This window comes from Peromyscus maniculatus, chromosome 16, assembly GCF_049852395.1.
Source record: "Peromyscus maniculatus bairdii isolate BWxNUB_F1_BW_parent chromosome 16, HU_Pman_BW_mat_3.1, whole genome shotgun sequence".
NCBI lineage: Eukaryota > Metazoa > Chordata > Mammalia > Rodentia > Cricetidae > Peromyscus > Peromyscus maniculatus.
Window position 1 is genome coordinate 36236082 of NC_134867.1, and position 19520 is coordinate 36255601.

The 19520-nt window shown below is 40.0% G+C and overlaps 1 protein-coding gene across 1 annotated transcript; it reads right to left on the reverse strand.

The window, feature by feature from the left end:
- Nucleotides 1-2995: 2995 nt before the first annotated feature.
- Nucleotides 2996-4294, reverse strand: Taar1 (trace amine associated receptor 1). Its single transcript, XM_006986682.4, has one exon. The coding sequence runs from the start codon at nt 4067-4069 to the stop codon at nt 3074-3076; it is 996 nt and encodes a 331-aa protein (XP_006986744.1). The 5' UTR covers nt 4070-4294; the 3' UTR covers nt 2996-3073.
- Between the last annotated feature and the right edge of the window lie 15226 nt (nt 4295-19520).

Below are 19520 nucleotides of genomic sequence, written 5' to 3' on the forward strand. Positions count from 1 at the left end.
GATGGAGTGAGCCAGTTGATTGGCTTGATCAGTTTGGGAGGCAACTAGGCAGTGGGACCAAGTCCTGTGCTCATTGCATGAGTTGGCTGTTTGAAACCTGGAGCTTATGCAGGGACACTTGGCTCAGTCTGGGAGGAAGGGACTGGACCTGCCTGGACTGAGTCTACCAGGTTGATCGCAATCCTCGGGGGAGGACTTGCCCTGGAGGAGATGGGAATGGGGGGTAGGCTGGGGGTAAGGGGAGGGTGTGGGAGGGGGGAGAATAGGGGAACCCGTGGCTGATATGTAGAACTGAATGGTATTGTAAAATAAAATATATATAAAAAAAATCATGATGGAACCTCCTAGCTCATTCACTTCTTAAAACAGAACCATTATTAATGATCCATTTCCAACAAATTTTCTTGCTAACACATTACTACCTGACCTGGAATGAAAATTTATATGATGATTTTAGTGGAACATGGAAAATTAATTTTTTTTATCATAAATTGACTTAGAAAGAAATATTCATGCTGTTGTAATTGTTTTCTTGGAACAATTGTATTCCTCTACAATAAGAGTTTTCTCATCAATATAACTAAAAACTTTTCATGAAAGCCTACTTGGGACTCACAGGTCCAAGAAAGGCTTCACAACACATTTTGGAAATGGACAGATCGGGAGAAGTCTGACTATATGACCTTACCACGTGCGCGAACTGAAACTCTATAACACTTTGGCTCTTTCCTCCTAATGATGATATGAAATATCACTGCCTGCTCACATTTATAGAGATTCAAATTCTGGAGAAAACTCTTCTGAAAATTTTAACTGAGGTCATGCACTCATCTGTTTAGTTAAAAAGAGAGACCAGAGGCCAGGAGCCCCAGAGGCCCATGACAGTTAGAAAAAAGTTTGTCCAGTTGAAATGAAAAAATCTCCTATAAGCTCACTTGTTTCCAGCTGGGGAGTGGACAACCAAAACACAAAAATGCCTTCTGCATGGAAAGATACAGACTCAGTAAAGTTGGAAATGGGAAAAAGACAAAGCAGGCCTTTCCTCCTGTTGGCTATCTCTTACGAGTATTAAACCAGAGCCTACAAAGAAAGAGACCTGTTAAGGGGGTTGGTACTAAGTAACAATGTAGAATTATGTGAGTCATGAACTTGTTTGAAGAAAAACAAAGATTGATAAAGATTTAATAAAAACCTGAGTAGTGATGATTCCTTGTTGTTCTATTCAATTTTGTTCTAGAAATTCTGACTAAGAGCACAGTAAGGAATGTGTAATTAAAAATGTTAATAGCTGTATGTAGTGTATATAAAAACCTTAATGGCTGAATGTAGTGGCATATACTTTAAATCCCAGCACTTACCAGGCAGAGGTAGGCAGATTTCTGTGAGTTTGAGGCCAGCCTGGTCTACATAGCAAGTTCTAGGCTAGTCAAACTATACAATGAGACCATCTCAACAACAACAACAAAAATTAGTAATTATTTAAAAGTTAAAACAATATTAATGATAATATGCTTGTCTATTATGAAAACACAAACAAATCAAATGAAAAAAAAATATATATATATATATAAACTTTATTGTATACTAACAATAATGGTTACAATAAAATGTGTTTTTTCAATTTCATCCAGTTTATTACTATTAGATTATATCTTATTGACTTTTAGTCACACGTCTATATGACTGCACATAAATCCAGACAGTTATTTCTGGATCCTTGGGTCTTCATTTCTAAAGCCCTTCACCTCATGTAAATCAATGTAACTGTTTTTAAAAGATTTATTCAATATCTAGAAATAATCTTTGAGAAACATCTTGGAATATATAAAACAACGGAAACTCACTGTAAAGTGTAGAAAATTCTTCAAAAATATGTTTCCTTTTTGAAATTTAACAAACAGGTCTCATAGGGAAAGGAATTCAAAGTGGTGTTTCAGACTGAAGAGAGGTAACTTGTATTATAATGTACTATCTTCAAAGGCCAGCTTTACTGTTGTTAAATGTGTACTACAGCCAAATCAATAAGACAATATAATCCTAGAGTGCAGTATAACAACAGATGGAAGGATTTTGTAGTCTGCAACTGATTTGTTGGTTTTGAGACAGGGTCTTACTCTGTAACCCTGGAATTTGCTGTGTTTGCCAGGCCGGCCTTCAATACATGGCAATCCTTCTGCCTCTGCCTCTCCAGGACTGAGATTACAAATGTATGCGACTATGTCTAGAGATAGAAGGATTTAATACATCCTTATGAACAGACAGTGGAATGCACATGTTAGTTATTTTTTAATTGGCTACCTTTCTTTAATTTGGTCATGAAAATATCACTGTTATTAAATAAATCCATATTTCTAGTAATGCTTAACTTGAAACTAATTTCATAAAATCTATTTGAGACATGCCTTAATTTCAAATCAATGTATACAATTTATAATATTTTCTGACTTCCTATTAGATTATCTCATTGGAAACCACTATTACTTTCCCTGGTTTCATATATATGTATGTATTTAGGTGTGTATATCTGTGGGTATGTGTATATGGCAAATTCCTTCTAATTTGTGCCCTAAATTCAGTCTTGTGATTCAATTACTGAATGAATAAATTCCTACTGTCAATTCACAGAAGGTCTTCTAAGGGAAGGGACAATTCTGTTACATGTAAGTCTTTAATACTGCATTTACCACAGTTAAGCCTGCATAACAAAAATGTCAAAGACCACATCTATTCCATGCCAAATATCAGATCATATACAAACATCCAAGTTTAATTCATCATATACATTTTAACTTAAATAACTGATTTTAAAAGTCCACGAAGTTGCTGAGTAGCAGTGGCACATACCTTTAATCCCAGCACTCAGGAGGCAGAGACAGGCAGATCTCTGTGAATTCAAGACCAGCCTGATCTATAAAGAGAGATCCAGGACAGGATCCAAAACTACACAGAGTATCCCTGTCTGGAAAAAAAAATAGTCCATGAAGTTAATGTCTATGGTTGATTCACTATTTTCATAAATATAACCACCAACTGTTTCACAAAACAGTAAAATATAATGGTTTCACAGACTGCACTACAAAAATAACTTAGACCTAGATGAATCTTTCTGGAAAATTTTGCCAAAGATAATCATCTTCAATGCTCTTCTGAACCAGGGATAGAAAAAGGCATAAACCATTGGGTTGAAGGCAGAATTCAGGTACCCAAGCCAAGTCAGTGCATCATTCAAAGTGGGTGGGATGGGATAGCCCAGGAAAGGGTCCAGGACCATGCAGAAAAAGAATGGGCACCAGCAGATGAGGAAAACACCCATCATAATCCCTAAGGTCTTGGCGGCTTTTGTTTCTTTGTTTTGTGGCATTCTGTGTTTCTCTTCCAATCCAATTTGAAGATTTGTGCCATTAATTGACCTTGCTTGTCCTTTAGCTATAAAATATATTCTATAGTAAACAAATAACATGACAGATGCAGGTATATAGAAAGAAGTCATGAAGGCCAGCACCCCAGGTACTTTGCTAAAGAATGCAGAACAGCCGCCCAGACAGTCAACCTGTTTGTGATACAGTTCTTCAACTCCCTTTAAGTTCAGCTCCAGGAAGATCATTCCAAAGGCAAAAACAGCAGGAACACTCCAACCAATGAGGATCATCACAAAAACAGTCAAGGTATTGATCTTGGCTTTGTATCTCAACGGGTCGCACACAGCATAGTAGCGGTCAATGGAAATGAAGGATAGGTGAAAAATGGATGCTGAGCTCAGCATAATATCGGTGCTGGTGTGAACTTTACAGAAAACTTCTCCAAAATACCAGCAGTGCTCAACTGTTCTCACCATGCTGTAAGGCATCACCAGGCAGCCCAGCAGGAAGTCCACAGTGGCCATGGAATGAAGGAGCCAATTCGTGGGTGTATGAAGTTGCTTGAAATGGGATATAGAAATTATTACTATCATATTGCCAACCAGAGTGGCCAGAATTATGAGTGACATCAACGTATACAGGGAAGCACGGACACCCCTTGACCAGTTGCTGTTCATTTGGGAAATATTAATATCGCGGCAAAGATGCATCACTGTAAATAACTACACATAGGCTGGTTTTTCCCTTAGGCTGCTGAGCAATCTTTCTCCAGAATCCATAGTTGGGTTAGAGTTCCATCTCTTTTCATTTTTTTATGGGCATATTATACCTGGAAGTAGTAAAAAGAAGAAGAGAAACAATTAAGTGATCTATGGTGATATTTTATTTGTACTAAAGTGTGATTTGTATGTTAATAAATAAAGTTGCCTGGGGGTCAGAGCTAATAGCAAGCCTTAGCAGAAGCTGGGCGGTGGTGGTGCATGCCTTTAATCCCATCTTTTGGGAGGCAGAGCTAAGTGGATCTCTGTGTGTTCAAGGATACAGACAGCATGGAGACACACGCCTTTAATCTCAATTCCAACCATACAAGACCTGGAGGTCTGTACAGACAGGCAGTGACGAGGAGGTCATGTGGTTGGGTTTACAACCAATGAGAAGGCAGAACAGAAACACTATAAAATGACAGATACACAGGAAGTGGGTCTCTTTTGGAGAGGTAGTACCACAGCGACAGTGAAGGATAAGGTTTTAGCTCTTAGCCATTGCTCTGACCTCTTGGCTTTCATCTCTGTATTGGCTCTGTGTTTCTTATTTAGTAAGACGGTTGGTTACATCTACAGTGATCAGCAACTAACTCATTCCTTTTATACCATATTTCCATGTTCTTGGTGAAGAATATCTGCTTTTGAAGTTTTATTTCCAAGGTTAGTTTAATACTTCAATCCAAAGTATGTTTAATACCTAATTGGAGCTGGACATTGTGCTAAAAATATAAAACTTGGAATGAAATAAAATCAGCACATAAAACTTCCATGTTTAAAAGCCAGAGAAAATCAAATGATGACTTGAAAACAGTCTTTGTCTGAAGAAAGACAGAGTTGGAAGGCTTATACTCTATGGGTCAGATTTAAGTTGGCTGAGGATAGATTTAAAATAGCTTTTGAGTATGCCCTGATGAGACATTTGCCATCAAGACTCTATCAAAGTCATTCTTAGCCAACTTATTACTAGATTACCGAACTCAGTGGTAGGTCTTTGAACCACATTTTGCCTGGTATCTTAGTCACTCCTTCAACTAGATCCTTTCTGTGGTTCCCGGGTCACCATCCCTTACAAGTTTTGCAGCCTGACAAGCTGCTCCTTTCTGTCACAGTTGCTTGTCTGTCTCCTCTCACATACCCCTGTTCCCTTCAACAACTCCTTCCCAGTTTCTCATGATCTGGTGATTTTAAAATAATCTACAAGCCAACAAGTCTCAATGCACGCATCTACCCCAGTTTTCCCTCCCCAACTCTGGCTTAGGATTTCCTGCCTGCTGGAAGATATCATCTCTTAAAATGTCTAGATCAAGCTCTCTGTCTCTTTTACATCATGTGCCCGAATCTTACTCATTCTCTGCCCTGTATGTCTTGGAAACATGAGGTCCACTTTGAGAGTACTTGATCCAGGATAAATGGGTGAAAGTGCTTGCCATGCCAGCCTGGTGATTGGAGTTTGATTCCATGTGGTAAAAGGAGAGAAAGACTCCCAAACATATCTTCTTAATTGTACATACTTGCCATCACACACACACACACACACACACACACACACACACACACACACACACAATTAATAATAGTAATAACATTCCTGAATTCCAAAATCTTGAGGTAATTCTTTTTTTCTCAGGCTAAACATACCTACCAGACAAAAAAATTTATCTTGGCTCTCCATGGAAAATATGTCTAGTCCCAGACCACTTACTGATAGCAATTTTAGTCCAAGCCATTATCTGCCAGACTACGCTAATGACAAGTTCCCAAAAGGTTTCCATTCTATTTTTTCTGGTGTTCTTACAAGAGTGATTCCCAACCAAGAAAACAACGTTATTATGGAAGAACACATATTTTAATGTGCATTCTCCCAGAATATTAATGTAATATAAAATAGTAATAACACAAAATATGGACTCAGTGCCAATCCTATGACCCAATCCACTCAGGGATTAGAGGTTGAGGGAAGTTGTACCGTGATGTCCGATGCCTACCCCTGTCTTGTATTAAGACCATAAATTTCAGTGACAAGTACCCCAGGAATTGGTCTCATCTGCGTGCATGTGCGTGCTGCATCCTGCTGATCGGCAGCCCTCTGATAGAGTCATCGAGCCTCTCATTCTTCCAAGTCTGAGTCCTGTTTTCATGTGACTGGGCTATCACTTCTGTCCTGTCCTCGGAGAGAGGGTTACAAACAGACTTCTACACAAACTAGGTGACTTTTTTCATCACTGGTCAAGGCAGCGGTTCTGTGGAATTTAGGGAAGTTTTACAGCTTTCTGGGTGAAAACTAAGGAAGCAGTGATAGATTTGTGGGGTTTTTTTTTTCACTAATCAGAGTATAAATAAAACTTTCAAAATCCAGGTGTAAGCTGGGTAGTGGTGGCTGCGGCGGCGGCTGCGGCGGCGGCACAAGCCTTTAATCCCAGCACTAGGGAAGCAGAGGTGGGAGGATCTCTGTGAGTTCGAGGCCAGCCTGGTCTACAGAGTGAGTTCCAGGAAAGGCACCAAAACTACACAGAGAAACACAGGGGAAAAAAAAAATCCAGGTGTCATCATTTTGGGAAAAACAACCCTGCTTGTCCTTGAGACATCAAAGGCTAAAAGGAAAGCTTTCTTCAAAGCTGTATATTTTTCAAATTGAACTTGCTTTTGGTTTATTCTAGACTCCTGACATGAGCGTTAGCATCTAAGCTAGGAAAGAATGAATTGGTTCCCTGTTCACTATGCTTGGTAAAAGGTGAGGATTATGAAGGAACTCTATAGAAGGTTTATGTATGTTTAATAAATTATATGGAGCAGAGGAGAATGTTGCTGTTTTTGTTATCAGGTGGAGAAATTTATTATAAACTGCACCTAGGAGATAGCTCGATCTTTAAAGCACAGATCCCTGAAGTTCAGATCCCTGGAATGCACAGAAATACTGGTGAGAAAGGTATAGACAGGGGACCCCCAAAATAAGCGGCCTTCCAAGACTAGACATATCATTGAGCTCTGTGTTTGACTGAGAGATTCTGCTTCATTGAACACGATGGAAGAGCTATTGAGGATGATTTCGAACATTAATCTCGGGCCTCCACAAGCATGTCTCAAACATGTCTCGCACATCCATGGAAAATAGGAAATTAAATAATAATAAGAATCTATCGTAAAGTGAAAGGAAAGGGGCCCCAAGCTTCCCCAGAAAGAGACAATCATTGAGTCAGAGTCAGGGGTGAGGTGGAGTGGGTGGGGGGCCAAAGATCAAATGCAGCTAGTGGTGTGACCATTAGAACTGAGAACTACTGACAGTCAATTGAGTCTGATGAGCTTGTTGAGGACAACAAATCTGTGCTATTCAAAGGAGGAAAAAAAGGACAGACGAGAAAGTCCTACAGACCTAATGAATATCAAATATTCACAAATTATACACTTATTAACAATTACAAAACTGTTCACAGATACCTACCTGCTCCTTAACTGCGGAACTTTGAGATGTTGTCAGATCCCACCTTGCAGGAGAGTGTGCCAGCTGTGATGTGGACCCACCACATCACTGAACACAGCTTGGCTCTCCTGGACTCTCTTTCTCCATGTCTCTCTTGCTTTCTTCCTTAAAGACATGTGCTGGACAGTTTTATGTCCATGTGATACAAGCTAAATTCCCTCATCTGAGAGGAGGGAACCTTGGTCAAGAAAATGCCTCCATAAGATCCAGCTGTAGGCAAGCCAGTAAAGCATTTTCTTAATCAGTGATTGATGGGGAAGGGCTCAGCCCATCATGGATGGGGCCGTCCCTGGACTGGTGGTCCTGGGGATCTATAAGAAAGCCGACTGAGCCAGCCATGATGAACAAGCCGCTGGATGTGATGTGGGGTGGCTATAAGTCAGCACAAAATGACTGACACCAGATATCTAGGGAACCCGAAAGAAAACAGTAGTATATCTGCTATGGAACTATCTCTTATAGAATGCCACAAATGTGTAGGCTTTATCTGCACATGGCCTTGTAACAGGTCCCCAGACCTTAATAGGCCTCCAGACTCCATGATGAAAGTACCATTCAGACTGCAAAACTCAGCATGTAGGCAGTACCACCTGCCAAAATGAAAACAAAGACCATATACATCAAAGTCTGGGAAAGTCTCTAAACGTACTGACCTTGCTTCTTGGCTTCTATTGTTCTGCTTCTGGCTAACTGTTCTTGTTAACTGAAGTGTGTCAAACTTGAACATGGGTTTAAAGGTTGAGCCTTTAAAAAAAAAGGCTCAAAGAAAGGCTCCAGATTACACTGGGATCCCGAACATCCAGTGTAGCCGCTGGCCCACTAACAAAGACTTTCTCTTGACTTAAACCCATGTCTGATCAGTCTTCTCTGCTGCATACCCAACAAGTCTTGAGGTCAGAGGTCTTAGCCTTTGTCTGCACCTTCCCCAGCCTACCTGGCAGCCTGTGAGCCTGGAAATGAAATGTCTTCATCTCCCTCCTACAGTGCACTCTTTTCAACCACCCAGCCTCCTGCATCCTTCTCCTCTCCTGGCACTAGAGCTTAGGCCTCCCTTGAGTGACAGACCCATCCATGCCTAGCATCTGTAAGGCCCTGGGAGGGAGGGGCAGGAGAAGGCAGGCAGGGAGGAAAAGTGGAGGATGGGGGAAACGAGAATAAGAATATCAAGCTGTGGCTAACCCATCTACTCTTCTATCATTTGGGAAGCCAACGGGCAGGGAATCATTTTAAACTCTCAGAAAATGAAATGACAATTCGGCAGACCCATATTCAGCCATAATGGTGTCTATATGGATGGGGGGGGGGGGAGAAGGGGAGAACAATCACCTCTTAAAAGAATCTAGAAAAACTCAATATAAAAAAACAAAACATTTCTATAGAAAACATATTTTACAGAAGCCTTTACCTCTGAAGTCATGAAGAATAAAATCAACAGTAGAGAGTAATATTTTCTCAATTAAGTTTGATTTTAAATAAACAAGAATTGCTGTGTGGTAGTGGTGCATGCCTTTAATCGGGAGGCAGAGGCAGGTGAATCTCTGTGAGTTCAAGACCAGCCTGGTCTGTATCTCAAGCTCCAGGTCAGCCAAGGCTACATAGTAAGACCCTGTCTCAACAACAACAACAACAATAATAATAAAAAGAATCACAAGACTGAAGAGAAGGCCCAGTGAGTAAAGCTCTTACCACGCTGACCTGAGTTCAACCTCTAGACTCACTCGAAGGTGGAAGGAGAGAACAGACTCCACAGAACTGACCTCTGACCTCTGACCTCCACACTAGCACCACGCCACGGGCACACACACAGACTACACTTTTTTTTTTAATTTAAAAAGAATTATGTCTGCAGAGCATAAGAATTTTCAAATGAAAATATTAACATTGAGGCTATTGGTGGATTTCAGTGTTAGAGCACTTGCCTGGCATTTGAGAACTTCTGATTTCAATTCTGAGCACCGAAGATTTAAAATTTAGCTACTTCTGTTAGTCTAGGGATGCCCAAGATTGAAGGGCTCAGGGAGTAAAGGTCAGAGGTTGGAGGTTAGCCTATGTAGGGAGTTTGAGGCCAACCTGGGCTACATGATACTCTTTCTCAACGAATGAAAGCATGAGTAAGTCAGTTAATTCAAGAAAATCTTTTTTTTTTTAGATTTATTTATTTATTGTGTATACAGAGAAGGGCGCCAGATCTCATTACAGATGGTTGTGAGCCACCATGTGGTTGCTGGGAATTGAACTCAGGACCTCTGGAAGAGCAGTCAGTGCTCTTAACCTCTGAGACATCTCTCCAGCCCTAATTCAAGGAAATCTTAATATTTATCTGGCACTCACTTTTTGAACTACCTTGATACCTCCCAGAGAGGAAGAGGGGTAGGTGGGAGTGGAGGAAATAAAAGTGGGGTGCCACAAAGAGGGGGCCATTCACGCATCACTGGATTCCAGAACCCACAATTAAATTTTACCACGTTGGCGTGTGAGATGCTATGTGACAGGTTTCACTATGTCCAGTCTGGTTTTGAGTTTGCCGTTCCCCTGCTTTGACCTCCTAAGAACTTGGGCTGCAGGAATGCACCCAAACACCCGGTTTTAATTAGCATTCTGTTAAAGTTTAAAATGTTCAGATTGGAGACTCAGGAAATGTTCAGTGTAATAGTTTTTATAACAGTGAAAATAACTGAAATAGTCTGACTTCATTTCAGGTACATATCATTAGTATATGATGTATATTCAATAAAGTGTTAAACATAATGGGCTGGTTCTTTTATCTAAAAGCATAGGAAGGTGAAATATTTTTTTTTTTTTTTTTGGTTTTTCGAGACAAGGTTTCTCTGTGTAGCTTTGCGCCTTTCCTGGGACTCACTTGGTAGCCCAGGCTGGCCTCGAACTCACAGAGATCCGCCTGCCTCTGCCTCCCGAGTGCTGGGATTAAAGGCGTGCGCCACCACCGCCCAAATATTCTTTTTTTTTTTTTTTTCGAGACAGGGTTTCTCTGTGTAGCTTTGCGCCTTTCCTGGAGCTCACTTGGTAGCTCAGGCTGGCCTCGAACTCACAGAGATCCGCCTGGCTCTGCCTCCCGAGTGCTGGGATTAAAGGCGTGCGCCACCAACGCCCGGCGGAAGGTGAAATATTATCTTTGAAGGTAAACAAAAAGCATTGCAACATGATTTTTCTCAGTGTTAGGTATTAGGGTATTTTAAAACCCCATAGGCCAAGTTCATTTACAGTATTTTATATTTATAGTTAATGTTTAATATTTAATAATATAATAAATATAAATTATTCCTATTTAACATATGTAACATATAAAATGTATTTGATATGCAATTAAATAAGCATGAAAATAATTACTGAATATTCCATTACTGTTTTCCCAGGGATGGTGAAATTGAAACTGAACAAATAAATACATAACAAAACCAGAATCAATCACACCAAATTTAGCAATCGATTTCCCTAGGCAATCAGTTACTCTTTCTTCTTTGTCTATTCCATGATTCCTCCTATGACTGCCTTACTGTCATACCCAGTGAAACGTGTCTAATAATATTAAATGTATTATCTATGACTTGGTGAGTAATTATTAACAAACTTAAGTCATTTGTTTCTCTTGCATCTATACTTCTTTTTATGAAATGTTTATCCCTTTACCTTTATATTTAAATCACACTTGTGCTAAGTTCCTGATTTAAACTCAGGTCTTGTTTTCTACCACGCAAATTTGGAAATGAAATTAGATATAAATTTAATAATAATTCTATTTTAAACTATTTTACAGCTCTGTGTCTCGTCCTGTATCCTTTATTCAAATGCTGTAAGTATTTTTAACAAATTCTTATTTTTAAAGGAGGAAAGAGGCATGGGTCTGGAGACGGAGCCTTTCCTAATGCTGAAATCATCATGCTTGAGAAGGAACGAGACCAGAAGCCAACCATTCCCCTAATGCAGAGCAGGATGGGTGGCAAAACTCACTAGTTTTTTTTTTTTTTTGACACATCAACACAGACCAACAAAAAAAAATTAAAATGATCCCCCATAGGTTGTGATGAACAGGTTTCTGCTACTCTAACAGGCATGAGGTACATGAATGGAGTTTACCTGATACTTTAGTGGGGAAAAGATGCTCGAGTTAGTTGACCTAATAAAGAGCATGTATGCACACAGACACACACACACACACACACACACACACACACACACACACACATACACACACACACTTACATATGCATGCATGCATGCACACTGGAAGTAATTTGGAATATGCCAACATTTTCTCATAAAATAATATTAATATTATAAATACCTCAATTCATATTTTAATAATTTAGTATCATACTTTGGTATAGGGTGACAATAAGATACACCTTAATTTCAAAACTTCTAAAATAATCTGTGACATTATCCTAATCAAGTCAAGCTAGCAACGCCTGTAACATGGAGCGTATTGATTTCCAGGAGCTGCACAACCATGGGTTCCAATCCTCAGGTTTCCTAGCTTTCTGCAGATGAAAAGTCGTGTGTGAAGCATAATGTCAAAAAATAATTTTAAAGCATATTTCTTTTACTAAAGCAGCTGCTATGCAACTAAATTATAGAAACGTTGTTTATCATTGCACTAGATAATTCTAAATTTTAGTTTCTGAGTAAACACCAAGCAATTGATGGATCTCATTACCTTTGGCTTTCCCTCCAAATAAAAGACGGCTCCGCACCTCAAGAGGGTGGGTCTCTAGGGTCCGCTCCAGATGTTGAGTGTCCACAGATCTATCTTCTCTGGAAAAAAGGAACAGAACCCATTCTGGAGCCAACAGCAGGAATCCTGCCTTTGGGGGCAGGCTGCTCTCATCTGCCTCTTGTCCATCTGCCACAGCAGAGAGCCCGCTGCTGGTTTATGACGATGGATAGCCAGCACACACGCAGAATGGCACGAATATTAAAATATGAAACTGATAAGCTGATAATAAATCTTTCTGAAACAAGTTACCTGTGAGCTATCAATACAGCAGGAAGGTGCTTGAATGCTAAGCCGCCACCCGGAAGCTCGCTGCGAGCAAGCCAAATAATAGCCAGGGTAAATATGACCATGACTTTAAAAATAAACCCAGGGATGGGCCACCCATAATCACAGCCATCAGCATTAACAGAATATAAATGAAATCACATATCCATTTTACCTGCCGTAATTGTTGATTGATCTGAAAGCAAAGGACTCCTCTATTAGACACACACACACAAAGGAAACAGCTTGTCCTTAAAAACTTATTCATTACAGAAGCAGATGTGAGATGCCCACCAGGTGGATCTTTTTTTTTTTTTTTTTTTTTTTTTGGTTTAATGTACTGAAACCTAAAATACTTTACAGTTAGAAAATACTTTGCCTCAAAAAGTACAATTCTGATGTATTAATTACAAATTAATAATAATGATGAGAATAATAATAACAATACTTTGAATGCCTTTAAAGCTAAAAAGGAAATGTTTTATATTCTGATCCAGTACAGATGAAGGCAGAAAGCAAAAAGCAAGAGGCAAAGATTCCATTAGAGAAACATCCCTACCTTGTTTAATCATCTCTGGTATTTGCTATTTTATTCTCTCTCTTTTTTTTTAAAGTAATGTTATAAGCCATATCTAGACAATAATCTTGTCCTTGAGGTTATATAGTCACAAATATTTACCTATCACCTTATTTCCATTCCTACATATAAAATTTCTAAATTGATCCTTTTCTCACACAGAGAGCTCCTTGACTGTAGCTAAATGAACAGCTGGAGTGAGGCTTTCCATCCATTTGAGACTGTAACCTTACAATGGGATGCTGGGACAGACTGATTTTTACTCCCAGCTCTTTAGGCTCTTAACTGTCTCGACTTCATTGTGAGTAAAAGACACATGCCTGCCCTTTAATTTAATTTTATTATATATGGGAAGTTGTGTGCATGTGTGTCTGTGCACCACACGCTTGCAGGGCCTGAGGAAGCCAGAAGAGGGCACTGGACCCCCTGAGACTGGAGTTACAAATAGTTGTGAGGCACTATGTGGGTGCTAGGAATCAAATGCAGGTTTTCTAGAAGAGCACAGATCTCTTAACTTCTGACTCCAGTGCTCTGAACCACTGAGCCATCTCTCCATTCCCCACCCCACCCTTTGATTTTGAGCTTTGCTGTTTTACTTGTTCTGGCCAAGTGAATGTAGACAGATATAAAGATGTTTCCATTTGAAACCAAGCCCATAGGGATGCTCATGTGTTCCTGAATGTCTTCTGTGCCATCACCCCAGCTAACCCCCTGTCCAAAGGGGACGGAGACATGAAGCAATACAGTACACAGCAGAGCCTCCCTAGCAGCCTCCACAGATATGTGGGTGTAAGTTGCTGCTTATGGTGACGTGAATAAAAATGGTTCCCATAGATCCATATATTTGAATACTTGGTTCCCACTTGATGGAACTGTTTGGAAAGGATTAGGAGTTGTGGCCTTGTTAAAGGAGGTGTGTCTCTGGGAGGAGTTTTGAGGTTTCAAAGGCCTGTGCCATGTCCAGTTAACTCTCTCTCTGCCTCCTGTTTCTCAGTAAGGATGTAAGCTCTCAGCTACTTCTCCAGAATCATGCCCACCTACCTGCTGCCATGCTCCCCTGCCATGACAGTCATGGAGTCCAATCTTCTGGAACTGTGAGTCCCAAATAAAGTGCTTTCTTTTACAAGTTACCTTGGTTATGGTGTTTGGTCACAGCAGTAGAAAAATAGCTAAGACACTGTTATTTTGAGTTACTAGTTTTTGTGGTAATAATTTATTAGTAAGTATCATGGCAATAACTACTGGATTAATTATATTTATTAAAGAACATAATTTATATGTATTTAGAATACATCTGTGGAGGGAAAGGATGTTGGAATAAGCACAAAATTTGAAGACACTATTGCTACTTACAGTGAATTTTAATTGTTCAGTATGAGTAGGAAGTTTTGAATGTATTTCTTTGTCATTATTCCTTCACTACAAATTATATGAAGTACTGGGGAACTTCATTAAATGGCTTTTTCCAATGTGGTACAGCCATCCAATTATGAACTTAATCAAGAATCAAGCTACTGTTTGTCCAGTGTCCGAACTTACATTGTTAAAGATATTTCTCTAGTTTCAGAGGACAGCTTTTAAGGATGTTTAGTAGCAGATAATTAGATAGACACTGTCGTGTTTGTAGATGTAATTCAGGTGTAGAGTACCTGCCTGGCATGCAGGAAGTTCTGAGCTCTAGAACCTCATAAAAGTCTCCATGGTTGTTCATGTCTGCAATCCATCACTTGGGAGGCAGAGGCAGGAAGATTAGAAATTCAAGTTCATTCTTGGCTACATAGAGAATTTGAGGTCAGTCTAAGGCTCCGTAAGTTCTCTGACTCCCAAACAAGTGGGGGAACAGTTATTTTTAAAAAGAGAAGACAAGAAAGATTATTATGGTCTCATATACCCTCTTAAATAGTAGAAAACTTTAGTAAAAATTGACTGAATGGGAGAGACAGTTAAGTGAAGATGGCTATCCTCAGTAGCTTTATTTTATTTTATTCAGATTTTCTTCTATAAAAGATCTTTAAGGAGAGTGAGAATGAGGATCTCGACTGCATAAGGTTAGACTGGGGTGCCTGATTTGTCAGAGGAATATGGAGAGCATTTAGTAATGTCAGGAGACATGTTTGGCTGTCACCAAAGTGAAGGCTGTGGCTGCATAAGGGCCATGGCTGAAGGTTTCAGCTTCTCCTAACCTGTGTCCAATGGGATTGGAGAGGGGGGAAAAAGTAGTCAGGGTGTTTGGACTCATGACAGGCAAAGGAAGATGAGAAAGCAATACTTTGACAGGATGAGAAGTTCAGGGTATAGAAAGAACAAAAGCAAGTCAAGAGTGAGAAGTTCTTCAGGGAAATGCAAATTAGAACTACCTCGAGATTCCATCTTACCACAGTCAGGATGGTCAAGAGTAATAAAATGAATGACAGCACTTAGTTATGTCACCAAACAGGGATACATTGAGATGATGCTCAACCCTACTAACTAATGTTCATGGTGCTAAAAGATCCTCAGTATCAGGGGAGAAAGGTGATAATCAATATCACCCAGCTACAAACCCTAGGATCTACAGCAGCAACCTGCCTGCAGGATATCCTGGTGCAATAGTGGCGCACAGGTTATGGGAGTAACCAACCACTCTTTACTTGCATTTTAGGCCCTCTCCATAGCATGGGACCCATACTTGACACTGCAAAAGTAACCAAGAACCTGAGATTAGACATTAGAGTCTGATGCACTATATGTGAAAATGCTAACTCCACACAAGACTATACAAATGCTATAAACTATTTTATAAGGTGGCAAATGTACAGACCAGAGTGAACCTAGTACAGATAACGGCTGTTGTCAGTGAGAGGGAAGGAAGTGCCGTCCCAGGTCATCACTGCAAGCAAAATCAAATTCTTATGATAATGACAACTTGGACAACACATAAGTACTGCAGTGTGTGTGTGTGTGTGTGTGTGTGTGTGTGTGTGTGTGTGTGTTTGCATTCACAGAGTTCTCACCATAAACATTATAAGTTGGCAAAATGTTTCTATGAAGTCAAAATCTTAAGAATTTTGACCCAAGGACTATGGCAACTACTTAACTTTGTCATTATAAAACAAGGCAAGTCATAGTCAATAGAAAATGAATAGATACAGCAGAGCACCAATAAAACTTTATTTATAAAAAAAAATAGTGTTTCCCTGTTGGAGTAGAGAATAGAATAAATACTGTGATATAGTCTACCACCAATCAAAGGAAGAAGACTGGAACTCAAAGATTTTTTTTTTCTGTGATATCCTTTCCTCTAGTCTGTTAAGAATGTCATAAATAAGTAGGGAGGAAATATCACTTACAGTGAAACAAAACACCAATTGATTGAAGCAAAAATAAGGAAATAGATACGAATCTCCACAACTGCACTTGACATTTACAAATGGGCTTAGCTGTTCTGCTGGCATAAAAAGCAAACAATTTCATCTCCACAGAAACTGCATCCAAACCTCTTTGCAAGGTTGTCATGGGCGGCATGATTAATTATTTCTTGGAAACTGTGCCGATATGTCTCAGGCTTCTGAAGAATTCCCTGTGTCAGAGACTCCTCCTCTTTGTTACTCATCTCCCAGCTTTGCCCAGTGCCGCTGGTAAAGGCTTGATCTGGATCTCTCCACCTGTTTTTCTCTATGGATTAGAGAAAGACACTCCTCTCCATTTAAGAGCTCTTCTTTTCCCACCAAGGAGAACTCTATAGGTCCCAAGCTTTCAACAACTTTCAAAAAAGGCACTACACTTTCAACAGATAAATGAAGATAACTATGCTCATAGGTATTTGCCATTAAAGAACATAAAGAAACCATCAGGTGTTCAATATATGAAGAAATGTCCCAGTGAGTACAGTTTTGGGCTGGTGGGAGAAAGGTTTTGGTTAAAGGATGTGATTTCAACTCTGTGATATTGCAGAGTGGAGCCTGCACTGTCCACAGCTGAATGCCTCCTCAAACAGGACATGCACATGTGGTTATTTCTAAACCTACTGTCAAGAAGGCCATTGTGGCCTTGTGGGGGAAAAAAATCCCATAAAAAGACAAAACTCTCTTTAATTTTTAAATTAGCTTAGCAAGTGGTAAACACATTTTTAATTAGGTTTTCAAGTAGCTTTATATCATGAAACTATTGCTTTCTAGAAATAGTATTCAGTTAGCATAGCAGTAAAATTGTTTATGGGTTTGCCTAGTGTGTGCCAAAACTTATCTATTGTAGAGTCACCTTTATCTTTATGCCAGTCTTGAGGTTCTGGAGGCATTATTCACATTTTATGAGACTGGCGCTCACAGCAACTTAGGAATTGACTTCATCATCAAGTAGAAGTCCAGGAATCAAAGGCAAACTAGCTCTAAATTGCACGTTTGTGTTGTCATTTTATCTCTCCCACTTGTAGAAATGACTAGAACCATCCAGGTAGGTATCAGTCATCCCTGGTGAGTTCAGTGGAAATAGCTCAGTCCCCAGTGGAGAGGCTAGAAAGAAATGGGCTTTTTGACTTGGGTTATAGACTAAAAGAAACAGACCTGCTACTTAAGGCAATGATGCAGTCTATCTGCTTCTTGACCAATCATAATAAACTGTATACTTCCTTAAAGATTGAGCTATCATGCAGTTCTACATAACTAACCATTTTGATTACTAGAATATTTAGGTATAGAACCTGGCAGCCATGCTCTTTGCATTTGGGCCTAACCTTGAAAAATACATGGAGCCCTCGAGTCCATTCACTTTTTAGATATTTTATGTGGCTTCCTCAACTGGAGCCAAAATATTACATTATAAGCAATTATATCTAATTGCATATCTAGAGCATTTATGTCTAAATATCCTAGCATGTGTGTAATCTTTATATGTACAGAGCCTAACACAGCTCCTGGAATTTGTTAATGACTTAGTAATATCTATATCTATGGGATATTAATAACAACATGGAGGCTAGAACACGTGAAGATAGTGTGTGTGTGTGTGTGTGTGTGTGTGTGTGTGTGTGTGTGTGTGTGTATTCAATTCAGAGCCCCAGAGATGTACCAAATGTTGGCAGATCTTATAAATCTCCTAAGACTCCTTTCAGGAAATAGATTAGCTGACTAAAGTCATCATGATGCTACTGAGTCAGAGACTTTCCATGAACATTCCAGGGTGGGGCTTTAGAGTGTTGTCTGTCAATTCTTTGGCCACCATAAATAGAGTAGCATGTCAGAGAGATGGTCCAGCAATTAAGAGCATGTACTGCTCTTGCAGAAGACCAGCATTTTGGTTCCCAGTATCTTCCTGGCAGCTCACAATCATCTGCAATTCCAATTCCAGGGGCTTCTGGCCTCCGCAGACACCAAGCATGCATGCAATACACATACATACATGCAGGCAAAACAAATACATAAAACTAAATAACTTTAAAAAGAAGAACAGTCGGGCAGTGTGGCACGCACCTTTAATCTGAGCACTCAGGAGGCAGAGGCAGGTGGGTGTCTGTAAGTTCGAGGCCAGCTGAGTTGTCAAAACGAGTTCCAAGACAGCCAGAGCTATTACACAGAGAACCCCTGTCTCAAGAAGAAGAAGAAATGTCTTAACGTGGCACTCTGCTTGCCTGTTTATTTTAGACGATATGTTGCCTCTTTCTGCACCATCCCAAAGAAATTACACCTTGAGGCTGTGTGTGGTAGTGTACACCTGTTACCCCAGCACTTGAGATGCTGAAGGCAGGAGGATGTTGAGTTCAAAGCTGGCCTGGGTTGCATAGTAAGACTGCCTCAAAACAAAAAAAAAAAAAAAAAAAAAAAAAACAAAAAAAAAAAAGAAGCTGCACCTTGGCCATTCATCTCTTCTTGTTGTCATTTTGTTGTTTATTTGTGTGTCTGCTTGAGACAGTGTCTCATATAGCCCAGGCTGGCCTTGAATTCATTAGCCAAGGATAAACCTGAAACCTTCTTCCTCCCTCCACTTCCTGGATTCTGGAATTGCGGACATGAACTTCCACATTCAGCTGGAAGGTGGATTTACCCTAGCAGACTCTAATACAGTTATTCAGTTCATACCGACCTGCAGAGGGCAGCCTTCCACAGATTTCGGAAGCCCGGGGTTTTAAGTTGGGTTTCTTGACTCCAAAAGCCCAAAATGAAGTGACCTGGTGGGAGCAGAGCCAGCCATTTTGCATTGTTTTTTCCTCTGTAGGATGGAAAAGGTCGAAAGAAAATACCAAGGAGGGTGAGTTTCCCACAGTCTGCCATCCGCATTTTTTCCTTGCGTCTTAGAGACTCCTGAAGGCTGCCTGTGGCAGCAACAGCCTGGGCAGCTGCAGCCATCAACGATGCAGAGAAGGAGCAGG

Bases quoted from the DNA above. Each gene is read 5' to 3' on its own strand.
- Taar1 (XM_006986682.4), bottom strand. From the start codon at position 4,069: ATGCATCTTTGCCGCGATATTAATATTTCCCAAATGAACAGCAACTGG.